The sequence below is a fragment of the Myotis lucifugus genome, unplaced genomic scaffold, assembly GCF_000147115.1.
Source record: "Myotis lucifugus unplaced genomic scaffold, Myoluc2.0 scaffold_1013, whole genome shotgun sequence".
In the NCBI taxonomy this organism is placed as follows: Eukaryota; Metazoa; Chordata; class Mammalia; order Chiroptera; family Vespertilionidae; genus Myotis; species Myotis lucifugus.
In genome coordinates this window covers 82,854-98,649 of record NW_005872061.1, presented here as the reverse complement: position 1 = coordinate 98,649, position 15,796 = coordinate 82,854, and the positions used below count along the sequence as shown (strand labels likewise).

Genomic DNA, 15,796 nt, shown 5'->3' with positions numbered 1-15,796 from the left:
TCTGGTTTAATCTTCAGGGTTTTTGCACACGCTGTTTCTTGCTTAGAAAACTCTTCCCGCAGCTCTTTTCCTGGCTAATTTCCACCCAACTTTCAGATCTTAGACTGGCACCCCAACAAGAAGTGCCTACAACTTTTTTTTTTTTTTTAATATGGAACGCTTCAAGAATTTGCGTGTCATCCTTGCGCAGGGGCCATGCTAATCTCTGTATCGTTCCAATTTTAGTATATGTGCTACCGAAGCAAGAACAACTTTTTTTAAAAGCAATTATAGCTTATTATATTCTGGCAGTATGCAATGATTTAGACCAGTGGGTCACCGTTGAGGCTGCCCATCATAATCACCTGGGTGTTCTTTCAAACCATTCATAATAACCCCTTCAGGATCTTCAGGAGGGAGGTTGGGGCTTGCACACTCTGAAACAATCCTCTAATCTAGTCCAGTACCTTCTGTTTAGGCATTTGGAAACTTCCAGTAACCTTCTGCTGCAGAAAATTACCCAAATCTGTCAGAGATTTCAGCACTGGAGCTGCAAGCACTTTAGCTCTAGTCACTTTCTTGTTCCTCTTTTTGGATTCATTTACTCATTCTGACTCATTATTAATTTCCAACTTATTCAATACATTTTCTGTTTTAAATTTAAATATTTTTGTTAATCCTCACCCGAGGATTGACAAGATTATTTTCCATTAATTTTTAGAGAGAAGTAGAGGGGAGAGGGAGAGACAGAGAGAGAGAGAAACATGGATGTGAGAGAGACACATCAGTTGGTTACCTTACACATGCACCCAACAGGGGCTGGGGATCCAGCCTGCAACCGAGGTACCTGCCCTTGACAGGAATGGAACCCAGGACCCTTCAGTCAGCAGGCAGATGCTCTAATTACTGAGCCAAACTGGCTAGGGCTCAATACATTTTCATCAATGAGAATTGATTTTAAGCTCTAACTGGTTTGGCTCAGCGGATAGAGCGTCGGCCTGCGGACTCAAGGGTCCCAGGTTCGATTCCAGTCAAGGGCATGTACCTTGGTTGCGGGCACATCCCAGTAGGGGGCGTGCAAGAGGCAGCTGATCGATGTTTCTCTCTCATCGATGTTTCTAACTCTCTATCCCTTTCCTCTCCTCTCTGTAAAAAATCAATAAAATATATTTTTTTAAAAAAAGAATTGATTTTAAGTCATTATCAATATGCCCTGGACAGTGTGTCCAATGGTTAGAGCATCCACCCATGCATGGAAGGGTCACGGGTAGGATACTGGGTCAAGGGCATGTACCTGGATTGGGAATTCGCTCCCTGCCCCCAGGAGGCAACCAATCGAAGTGTCTCTTTCACATCAATATTCTCTCTCTTTCTCTCACCCTCCCTCCCTTGCACTCTCTCTCTCTGAAAAGCAATGAAAAAAGAAATATCCTCAGGTGAGGTTTAAAAAAAAAGTCACTATCAATAAACATGTTGAATCCAGGAAGGCTTCCTGGAAGAGGCGATATTCCAAGCAAATTCCTCTTTTATACACAAAACAATGGGGGAAATATTAGGGAAGAATGTGAAAGATAGGAACATTAGCAAAGGCCCACAGGCAACAGGTATCCTGGACTACAGAAGAGGAAGAGAGCCCCCGAAATCAGAGGGTGGAGGGGGCCAAATTATGCAAGCTTTGTAGGCTATAGCAGGAAGTTGGGAGTGTATTCTGAGGGCAGGTGAGCTTTAAACGGGGAACCGTGATCTGAATCCTGTTACAAAAGCATCTTTCTGGCCTCCTGATAGGGGATAAATTGGAGGGGAGAACCCGCAGGTGGCACAACAGAGCGGAAGTTGGTGAGATGGTTTGGTCAGGGCGGAGGACAGTGGGGATAGTGGAAAGGAGATAGAAGCGACACCCTGATGTCTGACTTGGGCAACTGATTGGATGAACACGGGGCAGGGTTCTGGGTAGGATGGTATGGACTAAACGACCCGCATGGTGGAATTAGGTATAGCTGAGATTAGTAAACAGTTAGCTGGAGATTTATAAACCCAGTCTCCCAACCTCTCCAGAAAGGTTTAAGCGCCTTTCCCAAGGTGTTAGATAGAACCACCTCCCAGCTTCTAGGGGTCGCTGCAGCCGCCCTGGCCGCTCTAGACTCTCCCCAGGCCACTCGCTGGCAGAAGCGGTCGCTCCCGAGACAGGCGAAGTGCGCGTGCGCTGTCCGGCTGGCCGGGCGCGTGCGCGTGCTCAGACCGGGCCGGCGCCGGAAGTGTGCGGTTGCCATGTAATATCCTGGCCGCGCGGGCGCGAGAGGGGCTGAGGCTGCGCCCGGGCGGGCGCGGAGCTGGCGAGAAGGCTGCGGAGGCGGTGCCGACGGGGCCAGCTGAAGCGCGCGGGGGCTCGGCGGCGCCCGGGAGCCTGTCGCTTGCGCTGTTTCTCCGGTTCGCTGGGTCCCAACGGGAAGTCCGACGGCGGAAGGCAGAATGTCGGTGGCGGGGCTGAAGAAGCAGTTCTACAAGGCGAGCCAGGTAAGCGGAGGGCGAGCTCCCGGATCCGGGCTTCCCGGAATGAGGGGCCAGGCTAGGCCCGGCTCTGGTTCGGGAGGAGGCCGGGGACACCAAGGGGGCGGTGTTGGCGCGTGTTCCTCGCAGGGTGGGGAGAGCCCAGGAAGGCTGGGGTCTTCGTGCGAGGTGGCCCAGGTCCTGCCCGCCTTGTGGGCTCCAGTCTCCTTGAGAAGGGTGGCTGGACCCCTGGGTGGGGCAGAGAGGCCCCCCGAGGTTGATCTGGGATGTGGATCCCACCCGCCTTCCTCCCCTCTAAAAGGGCAGGGACCGGGGAAAGACAAAGGGAAGAAACAGGACTCTTGCCAGGGAGAGGAAACATTTGTGTCTAGATCATTTCTTTAAAACCAACAACAGAAACCCGTTGGGATGGACCCGGTACAAAGTTGAAAGGGTAAAAAGTCAGTTCCTCACTCCAGTCTGTCAGGCATTCAGACCATCTACCCTAAGACAAGGACTGTCACCGACGACTTACGTCCCTTTTCAAAGATACGTGTACGCCTTTCCTTTAAAAACGCACACAGGTCGTGTAGCATGGTCTACAGCAGGGGCGGGGAACCTTTTTTCCGCCAAGGCCCATTTGAATATTTATAACATCATTCACTTAATATAATTCACTTAAAATAAATTTATGTTGTTATGAAAAAACTCCTGGATTTGTTGAACTTCGAGTCCTACCTGCAGGTGCCTTGGCGCGGCCAGATTAAATGATTTGTCCCATGGCGGGAAGTTCCCCACTCCTAGTCTACAGAGTCCTGTGTTTGAGTTTTTTGTTAAATGTGTCAGAATTCTCCACCTCAGGTCACTCTCTGTTGGGAGGGGGCATTTTGGACACTGTGGGATATTGAGCAACATCCCTGGCTCAAGGCCAGGAGCACCCCCAGGCGGGACATCCACAAATGTCTCCAGTCCCTGCCAGTTGCCCCTGGGGAACCCCGGCTGCCCCCTGCCCCAGGGCTGCCCCCTGCCCCAGGGCTGCCCCCTGCCCCAGCGTTACTGCACTAGAACATAACCCCTAGAGCGGCGGTTCTCAACCTGTGGGTCGCGAACAATGAAAATACATCCTGCATATCAGATATTTTACATTACGATTCATAACAGTAGCAAAATTACAGTTACAAAGTAGCAACGAAAATAATTTTATGGTTGGGGGTCACCAAACATGAGAAACTGTATTAAAGGGTCGCGGTATTAGGAAGGTTGAGAACCACTGCCCTAGAGCTTCTTGGGTCTTTTTAGTAGGTTCCTGGTATTCCATTCCATGAAGTGTACCATAATTAATTTAATCAGTCCTCAATTGATGGTTGTTTAGATTGTTTCCAGTAGTTTTCTGCTACGGTGAATAGACAATATCTTTGCTCACAGAGAGGGTTGGATTTATAGGATAAATTCCCAGAAATGGAATGCTGAATCCAAAAATATATGTGTTTTACATGTAACCAATTATATGGGTTTTTTAGAAAGTTGGGGCAAGAAGCCTAAGATTCCCTGAATTCTGTTGGTCCCTGCATCCCAGGTTATGAACCGTAGGTGTGCAGTTTGTGTGGATAGACTCCGTGGAGGAATGAGTGATAATCTGAGGAATTGTTTAGGCCTTGCTGGCAAACCTGACTGTACTCCTGATTTGAAGAGATCCATTGGGAGGAAAGAGAAACAACTCTCTAGTAACACACAGCTGGTATCTTTTTTTTTTTTTTTAAATCTTCACCCAAGGATATTTTTTCCCATTGATTTTTAGAGTGGAATGGAGGGAGGGAGGGAAAGAGCGTGAGAGAGAAACATCAATGTGAGAGAGACACATCCATTGGTTGCCTCTCATACATGCTGCAAATGGAGTGAGGATCAAACCTGCAACCCAGGTACACACCTTTGACCAGGAATCGACCCTGAGACCCTTCAGTGTGTGGGTTGATTCTCTAACCACTCAGAGTACCGACCAGGCCACAGCTGGTATCTTATCCCTTAAGGGGAAAAGTCACAACCCTAGTGGTTGTCTAGGGCTAAAGACATTTGTGGCCAGTCTGTAGACCCCAGATGACGGCTAAACCCTCAAGGAGAAAAGATTTAATCTAGAGCAGGGGAAGGAAACATCTGGTCCTCTGGCCAAATCATTTGGTCTGGCCCTGCCAAGGCAACCCACAGGCGGGACTTGAAATTCAATAAACCTAGGAGTTTTTTCATAGTAACATAAATTTGTATTAAGTGAATTATATTAAGTGAATGATGTTATAAAGATCCAAATGGCCCTTGGCAGAACAAAGGTTCCCCACCCCTGATATAGAGGGATTCTAGGATTGTTGTTGAGAGTACAGCCTTTTGCCCTAAAAGGATGAAATTATATGACCTGGCTCTAGGTTAGACCCTGCTCAGCAGGCATCAGACCCCCATGTGCTTGACGGGAGTACCTGGGGAAGCTGCTCACTGTCTTGGGCCTGGTGTAGTTCCTCCTGCAGGACTGATGTCTCCATAGGTCTTGGAAGAATTACAGGGCTACTTCGTTTTCTCACATAGACAGGTCCCTGGAAAGCCCTCCCTAGCCCACCCCCAGGGCCCATGCTGGTGGTCCATCCCATCCCAAATTAGCTGGGCCTCTCAGGCCAGCCACCAGAGCCTTTCCTCTCAGGGGGAAACAGGATGCCTACATTCAGAACTGTGAGAAGTGCTTTGAAACCTGGAAAATACAATGCACTGTAAATTAGTGGTTTGCATCAATTTATTATCTGAGGCCCAGCCCCAAAGAATTGCAGCAATGGTCGTATCCTAATCTGAGAGCAATTCCATGTTGAATTGTGCTCTCAAGAATCACCCTGGCTGTGTTCCATTCTCTTCTGCAATAGTTTCCACAGTCCTCCAGCATCTCCATTGTTCATCTGGCCTTGTCCAATTTTCTGTATGTTTCTTTTCTCGATCTTAAGAACACTATCTTTCATCCTCTTCTATGCCCTCAGAATAGGGTTGTCTGTTGAAAAGTAATAATTAATATTTATTGAACTCTCAGTGTGAACCGACAATATGCTTTAAACCAGTTCATCTCAACTGGCCTCACTTATCTGGCGTAAGGGTAAATATATTCCCCTTTTTACATAAAAAGATTTGTGGACATTTATCTTCCTGTCGAGAACAGTGCTTTTCAGCCAGGGCCACTTCCACCCTCCAGGGGACATTGGCAATATTGGGAGACATTTTGGTTGTCACAACTTGGGTTGGTACTGGTATCTAGTGGGAGGAGGCCTGGGATGCTGCTCAACACCCTACAATGCACTGGGCAGCCCACACAACCAAGAATTCCCTGGACCCAGATGTTAGTAGTGCTGAAGCTGAGAAACCCTACTTTAAGGTTTGAGAAAAGTGAGGATAATTATACACCCCTCCCCCCCAAAAATAATCACATTGGGGCCATTCTTGTGGTAGCTGCCTGCTTTTCTCAGTTTCTAAAACATAGATAATCACATATACACAGATGGGCATGGACATAAAACTCAGCATCCAGTTCCCAAATCTTTAGAACTTAAGTGTCTGTGGCATCTGCTATTTTTAAGAAGGTATAAGCTTGCATCTTTGCATCTCAGCCAGGAGTGACTAACCCTGCCTTCTTTCATCTCCTCCCATGCACCTTCCTGGGAACATTTAGCAACGTCTGAGACAGGTTTGGGTTGTCACTACTTGGGGAGAGGGTGCTACTGGCATCAAGTGATTCGAGGTCAGGGATGGTTGCTAAACATCCTACAATGCACAGGACAGCCCTCCCCACAACAAAAAATTATCTGGCCCAAATGTCAGTAGCACCAAGGTTGAGAAATCCTGCTTTGAAACAGGTTCTTGATTTCAAAGGCTTATAACAGTGTTGTTTCTAAATTGAGAAATAGAAGCCAGGTGGATGTGTGAGAGAGAGCTAGATTTGGCTCCAGGAATAGAGAAACTTGTTTTCTAGCAGGTGAGGCTGTGATGTTAATGAAAATTTTCTAATTTCATTGATGATATTAATAACAAACCAGTTACCAGTACAGGCACACCTGTTTTGTTGCACTTGAGAGATGTTGTATTTTTTACAAATTGAAGGCAAACCCCTAACTCTCCACCCCATCCCAGGCAAAAAGATTATGACTTGCTTTATTGTGGTGCTGGCTTTATTGTGGTGATTTGGAACCCAACCTGCAGTATTTCCAAGGTCTGCCTATATCTGGCAGTATGTTGGAAAATTCCACACCATTTCAGTATCTTAGGTGAAAATTTTCAGGTTTTGCAAAAAAAAATCAGTTTGGGTTTGAGTCGGGGGTTTGTGAGTTTACTTCTTATTATGAACTGGCCACTGCCTGGGTTGCAGGCCTGGACTGAGGAAAGTTGAATAATTTATAGAGGAAAGCAGTAAAATAAATAGGCATCTGTCCTGGGCATCATTTTGGTCCTCTCTGGCCTGCCCATGTCGTGCCCACTCCCTCGGTAGCTCTCTGAGACGTAGGCCAGGCTAGAATTGGGGGTGGTGCTTTAAATGCATATTTCTGGGAAGCTGCGGAGGGTAAAGGAACTTTACTAGTGATATCTAAACTTGGAAGTTCACGTCTCATTGTCGTGCATGTTTGGGTGACATTATTTCCAGACCTATACTGCTAACTGGTTTTCTGATAACTCTTGTGGCTGGGTTGTGGAGAGATCTGAAAGTGTAACTAGGAATAGAGCTGGCAGCTGCCTGGAATGCTGGCCTGACTTTTTTTTTTGTCTTGTCTGAAAGGAGGGAGAGAGTTTGGACTGAAAGATTGGTTTTGTCTGAGCTAGGAGGAAAATTCACAACCACCATATCATAGCTTTGAAGTTTGTTGGGTGCTTGCTAGCTTCACACTCACCTCCATACCCAGCCTCACCCCCTTTGTGCCTAGGAGGAAAGATTGAACTTCCTGTGAGAGGCATGGGGGCGGGGGGAGCCCTGGGGGACCTAGGACCCCAACCTGTTAGAGTGTTTTTGGGAGATGTGGTTACTGTTTGGAATATCTGCAGATACCATCTGCACTGACCTATTTTATAAACCTCAGTTTGTGAAATAATGCTTTTGATTTCCTAGCAAAGTGCTTGACCTGTTAAGTAATAATCATGAAATGATCTTAAGATACAAAAATCTGGAACTTCTAACCCCTTTACATCTCAGCATGAATAAAGGTGTGGAACTCATGGGCTGGGAATGAGGTGACAGACAAGGTAAGTGGGGTCCCGACCCCAGGTCCTTGAGTTCCGCAGCTGCAGCTCAACTCCAGAAGACCATCTTTCCTGGGGTAGCAGGATGGGACGGGCTTTGGGCTGTTGGAATGTCCACTTGTGGTTGGAACTGGAAGCCACGCTGCTGGCTCAATCTGTAAGAAGACCCTTGACTTAGCCTTGTCCCTGTGGGACCCTGGGTGGAGATGTTCTCATCCTGCTATGTCAGTGGACAGGCTGGGTCACTCCCCCCACTGCCTGGGTGGAGTAACCGGCCTGTGTTTCAGGCTCGGCCGGGGAGATACAAAAGAGGTTTGAGACTGTTCTTTCCTAAAGGAACTAGGGGCCTCTTTAAACCTCACACCCACCCACTCCCACCCCCCACTTCCCAGGTCTATCTGTAAAAGCAGGTTAACCTGCCTTGGCCGAGTGCCTCAGTTGGTTGGAGCTTCATCCTGTACACCAAAAGGTTGGTGAGGGCACATACCTTGGTTGTGGGTTCTGTCCCCAGTCAGGCACGTATAGGAGGCAACCGATTGATGTTTCTCTCTCACATCGATGTTTCTCTTTCTCTCTCCCTCTAAAATCAATAAAAACATATCCTCTGGTGAGGATTTAAAAAGAGCATGTTGCCCCAGCTGGTTTGGCTCAGTGGACAGAGTGTCGGCCTGAAGACTGAAGGGTCCCAGGTTCGATTCTGGTCAAGGGCACATGCCTGGGTTGCAGGTTCAATCCTCAGTGGGGGGCATGCAGGAGGTAGCCAATCATTGATTCTCTCTCATCACTGATGTTTTTTATCTCTCTCTTCCTCTCCCTTCCTCTCTGAAATCAATAAAAATATATATTTTTTTAAAAGAGCATGTTGACCTGACCTCTTTCTCAGGACCCACTGTTCACAATCACAGAGGCACTCTGTCACCATGCAACATCCTGCCCATTCTTGTTATTAACAGACCAGGACTAAGGGGTCATAACATTCACATTCTGATTCTAACACTGTGACTGCTGAATATGAGGCCAAAAGTTCACCTCTGACTCAGAATCTTGTGTGTATTAAAGACCAGTTCAAAGGGAAGAGAAGAAACGCACACACAAAACAGGTCAAGTGTCGTGGAATCTAATTACCCTGCTTATCTGGGTGTGTTTTAAGGCAAAGCCATAGGACACTTAATTATATTCCGTGTGCCACTTAATAACAGCCTGTGAGGCTAGGGGTTTTACAGTCTCCCCATGTTCAATTTCAGAAATTGGGGGCTGTCGCATTTTTGAGACCCCAGAATTATCAAAGAGTTAGCAGTGAGCCAAGAAAATCCTGTTGTTCACCCACTCACCTATCCACATCTGAGCGTGCTTAGTGCATTTGGAGCTGGAGCTCACCCTTTTGCACTTAAGTAGTCCACATGTGTGTCTGTTTGCTTTTTTCCTCAGAGGAAGAACTTGTAGGTTGTGACCAGGCTTGCCATTTGCCTCCTAAATGTGTGTCCCTGGCCTTTGGTTCAAGGACATAGGCCAGATAGCTCTGCCTTGGCCCCTATCTCAGCCCTTCTACTTTTCGGTGCTGCCAATATTTTGGAACTGATCCAGTCTGGAGAAACTTAGTTTTTAATTTAGGGTATGCAGCCAACTTCCTCTTTAGGATTTCAGAAGCAACTGCCTGTTTCAGCACTGTGGGGAGACTGGGTGAGCAGCCAGGAGGAAAGTCAAATTGTTTCTGTTTCAGAGTCCCAAGGTGGGGGTGAGGTTTCTAAGCTTTAGAGGGAGGATATATTTAATGCTGAAACTTTCAAGCTACAGGCCTCTTTGCCCCAGGGGTTAGGAGCCCATTGAGATGATTCTACACCCTGTGCTCAAGCCCTAATGGCCTTTTAATGTCCTTGGTGAAATGTTAGGGGTGGTTTTTTCCTGTTCTTTTTTAAAGCTGTCCCTGGAAAGCTGAATGGAAGAAAGTGTCAGAATGTGGCAGCAGCTGGCTTCTCTCTTCTCTCCTCCCCCTCCCCCCATTCTCTCTGTCCCCCTCCCTCGCCTTTCACAAGGCTGGATTTGGCAGTCACTTCCCAGAAGACAGCTTCCATCTTCCTTTTCTGCTAGCTCCTAGAAAAACCTGCTGATTGGGCTGAGAGTGGGGTCAAGCGGACACTCCAGCCCAGCAGGAAAATAGCTGTGTGATTTCCTCTGAATATCAGTGCAATTTCCTCTGGAGGACCTGACTCAGCATCTGTACTCTGCCTGCTTTGGAAAGGGCTGCTGCCTGGCTGCTGGGATTTCCACACCTGGGCATAAACGCCTCTGGTGGGCATCATGCCTGGTGTCTGAGACAGCCAGCCCTGCTCAGCGCTTGCTGTCACAGGAGATGCTGTCATAAGCCAAGGGTGTGAGATGCCCTGTCTGTTGGGCAGCTCTTCCTGTCCTTGGCCTGGTGAACATGAGTTCATCCTCAAAGTGTCCCTCCAGCTTTTTCATATGGTGTCTTTCTGAACCTCTGATCCCTCATATCTCCTATCTCCCAGTTTCATGGACTCTTGTGCAGCAACTTCTCAGTAGAGGACTGAAGTAGACTTGGGTGACTCTTCTGTTATCCTTGTCACTGGATTATAAGATAAGCTCTTTGTAGTCAGGGACCATGTTTTCTGCCCACTGCTGTGTGCCCAGTGTTAAGCCTGGCCCCCAACTGTCCCAGGAACTCAGTAAGTACTTACTAGAGGGATGTTTGCTCCGCACATGAATGAGCAGATGCTGCAGCATGGATGGGGAAAGTGCAAAAGTGGAAGCAGTCGTGTCAGTATGTCTGGAGAAAGCAAAGGGCTGGGACGAATGGTAAGAAGGATGTCCCTGGCTGACCTGGGTGCGATTTGAGCCCCAACCTGGCATTCAGGACCTTCTGGGACACCCCCCACCCCCGTCCCAGCTTTAATTCCCACCCATCCCCTTCCAGGGCCACACTCTAGTCCTACTGGTCTGCGTGGGCCCACCTAGTCGCCTGTACCTTCCCCCTCCTGTTGAGGCAGTGCTCCTCTCACCTTTCCCAGCCTACCTGGGGTCTCTGTCCACTTTCTGGTTGCCGTTAAAAGCCCAGTGTGTATCTTACTTTATCCTTGCCATCTCCCTAACCACCCACTTCTCCACCCTCTGAGCATCTGGTGTGTTGGTCTCCCCACACATCTGCCACATGCCAAGCACATCCTTGCACCAAATGTGCTTTTTCTTACCAGAGGCCAGTTCCTGAGTGAGTGGGGCTGCCTGAGGGAATGTGACAAACCCCAGTGCCTGGGTTATGGCTTGCTGACTATGTTGTCAGAAAAGATGGGCTCCTTTTTTTAAATCCTCACCCGAGGATATGCTTTTCATTGATTTGGGGGGGAGGGGGCAATTGATGTGAGAGAAAATATTCAATTGTTTACCTTTCGTATTCGCCACGACCAGGGATAGAACTTGCAACCTGGGTATGTGCCCCGAACAGGAATCAAACCCAAGACCCTTTGGTGCTTGGGACGTTGCTCCAACCAACTGAGCCACATAGGCCAGGATGGTGGGCTCCTTCTTAGAGTGGGAGTGGGGGTTCATCACCGGCCCCCACCTGGCTCCTGCTCAGGCCCTGGAAGAACCCCAGGGAAGTGGAGTGGCTAGTGAGGCCTTGGAGGGGGAGAAGGCTCTGTGGGGAAAAGTCCAACTAACTTAAAAATAAGAAATCAAAGCTCAAAGGTTTTCCCTTTGGCCTGCCTCCAGGGGCTGTGGCTGAGAGGGCCCTGTGCTTGGCTAGGCCAGAGGGGCCTGATCTGTGTCTCATGCAATCTCTATTACCCAGACCCCAGGGCCAGGCCCAGATTTACCTGGAAGTGCCCGGCCTGCTCAGAAATGGAGTTTCTCCATTTCTCCTCTCCCCACCCCCCCCTCCTCCTTCTCCTCCTTCTGTTAGACCGCTCTACCTTCTGTTAGACCACTCCCTGGCCTCCAGAAGCCTGCTCCCACTGCACTTCCCAGCTTTAGCCTTGGTCCTGCTTGACAGCCCTGCCTGCTGTTTCTGGCTTCCGTACCTGCCTGCTATTTCTCCTCGTTTCTCACTTTCTCAGTCAGCCCGCCAGCTCTTTTATTATCCTTTCCTCCCACCTTCCCCACTTATCCCAGTTGTCTTTTTCTGTGGCCTTTTCATTCTCTCTCCTGCTTCCCTTCTCACCTCCCTGACACCCACCACCCCTCATGCATCTGTCCTCCAGATCTACATCTCTAGTCATTCCCAACTACGCCCTAGATGGTGATCCCTACCATCCCAAGGGTACAGACATGCAGAATGCTCCTATGTCCAGTTGTACCTGAAGCCAGCCTTCTTACCTGCCTGCCCCCACCCTTCCCTGCTCTCATCCTCACTCCATGTGAGAACCCCAACTCACTGCCAATTTCTCCCATCTTTTTCTTTTTATATCGACTCACTTTTTAAATTTATCTTAAAAGGATGTTGACATTATTTCTTGCTATAACATTATATTAACTGAACCACCAAATACAACTAAAACAAAGCAGGGTAATCAATTTTCTTGGATACCTTACTTCTGTTTGTTTGTTGGTGGGGCTTTGTGGTGTGTGTGTGTGTGTGTGTGTGTGTGTGTATGTGTTAATCCTCACCCAAGGATATTTTTTCCATTGATTCTTAGAATGAAAGGGAGGGTGGGAGGCGGGTGGAGAGAGAAACATCAATGTGAGAGAGACACATGGATTGGTTTCCTCCTGCATGCACCCCGACTGGGGCTGGGGATCAAACCTTCAACACTTCAGTGTGAGGGCCGACACTTTAACCATATTGCCACACCAGCCATGGCAGGATACCTTAGTTCTGAGCCTGGGGGTTTGTTCCCTCTTGTTAAAGAGTTGTTGAAACCAGAACAGTGCCCGCCCACCTTGGTAGAATAAGGAGTTTTGAAGTAGCATGGCTGTGGAATAATTTTCTCACTTGTCCCTGTGTTACCTCCTACGCTGTGGGGAACGTAATTCCCTGTAAATTATGTTACCTTTCTTTTTCTCCTCCTCCTCTCCCCCCCTTCCTAAAAAATATTTTTATTGATTTCAGAGAAGAAGGGAGAAGATAGAGATAGGAACACACTGCACACTGGGGATCGAACCTGCAACCCGGGCATATGCCCGATTGGGAATTGAACCATGATCTCATGGTTCATAAGTCAATGCTTAACTACTGTGCCATGTGCTCCTCTTCTCCTTTTTTTTTTTTTTTTTAATTTTAAGAATACTGAAAATGCAATGCAGTCACATTGTTGCCATGCTGATAAAGTTAGAAGTTAAAGTTCTATTGCTGTAGATCTGTCTGCATACGGACTTAAATTCCAGAAGAGCCACCCTTTTCTGACACCTACATACCATTCATATACTCAATTTTTATTTTAACTTTTTTTAAAAAAATTTATTGGGGTGACATTATTTAATAAAATTATATAGGTTTAAGATGTACAATTCTATAATACCTCATCTGTATACTTTTCTTCTCTTGGCATCTGCCACCACTCCCCTCAGAGTCTTCATGGAGAATCAGGAAATCCTGCAGACTTGAATTAAGGCTCAGAAGATTAGGGTGGATTCCCAAGTGTCTGGAAAGAGGCATGACAGTAAGTGACATAGTTCAGTCGATATTCTTAGTCCCCAGACACCACCTTGGCTGATAATTCAAATATCTTTCTCCAGTACACTTCAGCCTATCCTATATAATAAAAGGGTGATATGCAAATCGACCAAACGGCAGAACGACCAGTCACTATGACACGCACTCAATGTAGGAGTTGCCCTCTGGTGGTCAGTGCGCACCGACAGGGGAAGTCCCGCTCAGCTACAAGCCGGACCGATGGCTGGCGAGTGCAGCGGCCTGCCTCCGCAGCAGTGCTAAGGATGTCCCCCTAGGGCTCCCGGTTTGTGAAAGGGCGCAGGCTGGGCTGAGGGATCCCCTCCCCCCAATGCACAAATGTCGTGCACCGGGCTTCTAGTATTCTATAAAGTGGAATGGTTAATCAGTGATTTTTCTGCTTCATTTTGGGTCTCAGTCCCAGGAGTGAGAGGAGACTTGTGTCCTTAGGAAGCCCCTCAGGAAGGGACTTGGGAGCTTCCTGCCCCTTTTCATCCTCTGCCATGCACCTCCTCAGGATGATGCCCCTTGGCTGCCTTGGACAGACAGGCAGGCATCTATCAACCCCACGGTCTCAGCTCATCAGAGCTGTGATTACCTAAAGGCAGACGGTTGGGCAGCCCTGGCCTTAGGCCAACATTTGTGCTTCAGAAGAGGCAACTGAGGGAATGGGGACAGGATTTCCTCTAACTTAATCCGGCTGGCCTAGCACTGTCTCTTATCTCCTCGGAGGTGGAGAATCCTTGCTGTGCGTTAGACTCTTGCTGCCTTTTGAGTCAGCATTTCACCCTCAAGGAGGGTGATATGCTGCTACAGCCCCTCATTGATTGCAGAGTGAGTGTCTGGGCAGGGCGACACCAAACATCAAAACAGACATTGTCTTTCTCTCCAAGCTCTGACTTGTTTACTTCACACTGGAAAAGTCTCATGCTTTTTCTCTGGGAGGCTCCTAATCGATTCCTTTCTTCCCAGGGGACTCAAGCAGCTGAATGTTCTCTCTGAGCCCCAGATCCCTCAGCAGGCTCTCCACTTTGTCCTAGAGTACCTGGTGCCCCTCAGCCTCAACACTGGTGGGCAGGAGGCACCAGTGAGCCCTTCTGTTTAATGGAGTCCCTCCACCAGTGAGCCCTTCTGTTTAATGGAGTCCCTCGGGACTGAGGTGTGGGAAGTGGGGGGATGGGGGAATATGTGGGCCCAGGAGCAAAGTATGCTAGTTTAGGAGAGTGGGGAAGAGAAAGACCTTTGCCCAATCTGAATCCATAAGTCCGCTCAGCCCACAGGAGAACCTGGGGGAGAGGCAGCATCCTTCCAAGAGGAGATTCCACTTAGCAGCTAAGTCTTAGCTAGTTCACCAGGTCCACCAGCCAGCCAGTCAGGACCAATAAGTTTTGACAGGACACATCCCTTTCTGGGCATCTTAAATTTGCATTGTGAAGTGTCTCAGACTGGAAAGAGATACAAAGAATGATCAGCCCAATAGCCAAGTGCCCACCAGAACTTAAATAAACAGCAATACAGTTGGAGTCCTTTATACCTTCACTGCATATGGAGTATCACTAAAAATGTGCAGTATTGCCCTAGCCGGTTTGGTCAGTTGGTTGCAGCGTTGGCCCTTGAACTGAAGGGTCCTGGTTTCAATTCTGGTCAAGGGCACATACCTTGGTTGCAGTCTCGATCTCTGGGCCCAGTCGGGGGACGTGCAGGAGGCAACCAATCTATGCCTCTCTTTCTGACACTGTTGTTTCTCTTTCTGTCTTTCCCCCTCACTTCCACTCTGTCTAAAAATTAATGGAAAAATATCTTTGGGTGAGGATTAATTAAAAAAAAATTATATGTGTATAAATATAAAATAAAAAGTGTGCAGTATTGTTTTGCAAGTTTACACCTCATGTAAATGATATCACATGGTGGTTTTTTGTGTGTAACTTGTCCAGCATTATTTGTGTTTCGTTCACACTGATAGATGCCTGTGACTGTAGTTTATTTCCACAGGTATATAGCTCCCTTGGTGTGGCTGTTTCACAGTGCTTTTATCCATCTTCCTGCTAGTGGGCATTTAGGATGTTTCCAATTTTTTGCTCTTTCAAACAGTGACAGAGCAGTCTTGTAGATGTCCCTTTGGGCTCATGTCCAAGAGTTTCTCTTGAGTCATACCTTGTTTAATGTGACCATATAGGTTTTCAGTGGTATCAGCCTGGAAAAAACCAACCTATTCAATTTGCATGGACTCAAAGCTGGGGGGGGGGGGGTCAGGTGTCTGAGCCTTCATAAAGGATGATATTTCAACTGGGCTGCACGTGCCCGGAGGCCTTTGGCCAGGAAGTGGCATGTGTGGGGTGGGGGCTCCATGTTTAGCTCAGTGTGGTCCAGAGGGAGCATGGACCGTGGATCAACCCAGCTGGAAAAGCTGGGAAGCACACAGCTGCTGCCAGCACCAGAACCTTGTTTCTGCCCCATGTCCCC

General features: G+C 48.0%; 1 protein-coding gene and 1 non-coding gene across 7 annotated transcripts in view; one reads left to right on the top strand and one right to left on the bottom strand.

Moving 5' to 3' along the window:
* Window positions 1-145: 145 nt before the first annotated feature.
* On the bottom strand, window positions 146-249 carry LOC111824226. The gene has a single exon (XR_002827293.1). It is a non-coding gene; the product is annotated as a U6 spliceosomal RNA (small nuclear RNA).
* A 1,969-nt stretch (window positions 250-2,218) lies between these two features.
* Window positions 2,219-15,796, top strand: part of SH3GL1 (SH3 domain containing GRB2 like 1, endophilin A2) — a 47,676-nt gene continuing 34,098 nt past the window's right edge. Inside the window, exons 1-2 of one of the 6 annotated variants that reach the window (XM_023747848.1) lie at window positions 2,221-2,493; window positions 13,231-13,322. Coding sequence is in view for 4 of the 6 variants with exons in the window: in XM_023747849.1 (XP_023603617.1) it covers window positions 2,449-2,493 (45 nt within the window). In the remaining 2 variants the exon portion in view is untranslated. Of the gene's footprint in view, window positions 2,494-13,230; window positions 13,323-15,796 lie in introns of all 6 variants that reach the window. The other 5 variants (XM_023747846.1, XM_023747849.1, XM_023747847.1 and 2 more) reach the window with 5 other exon arrangements.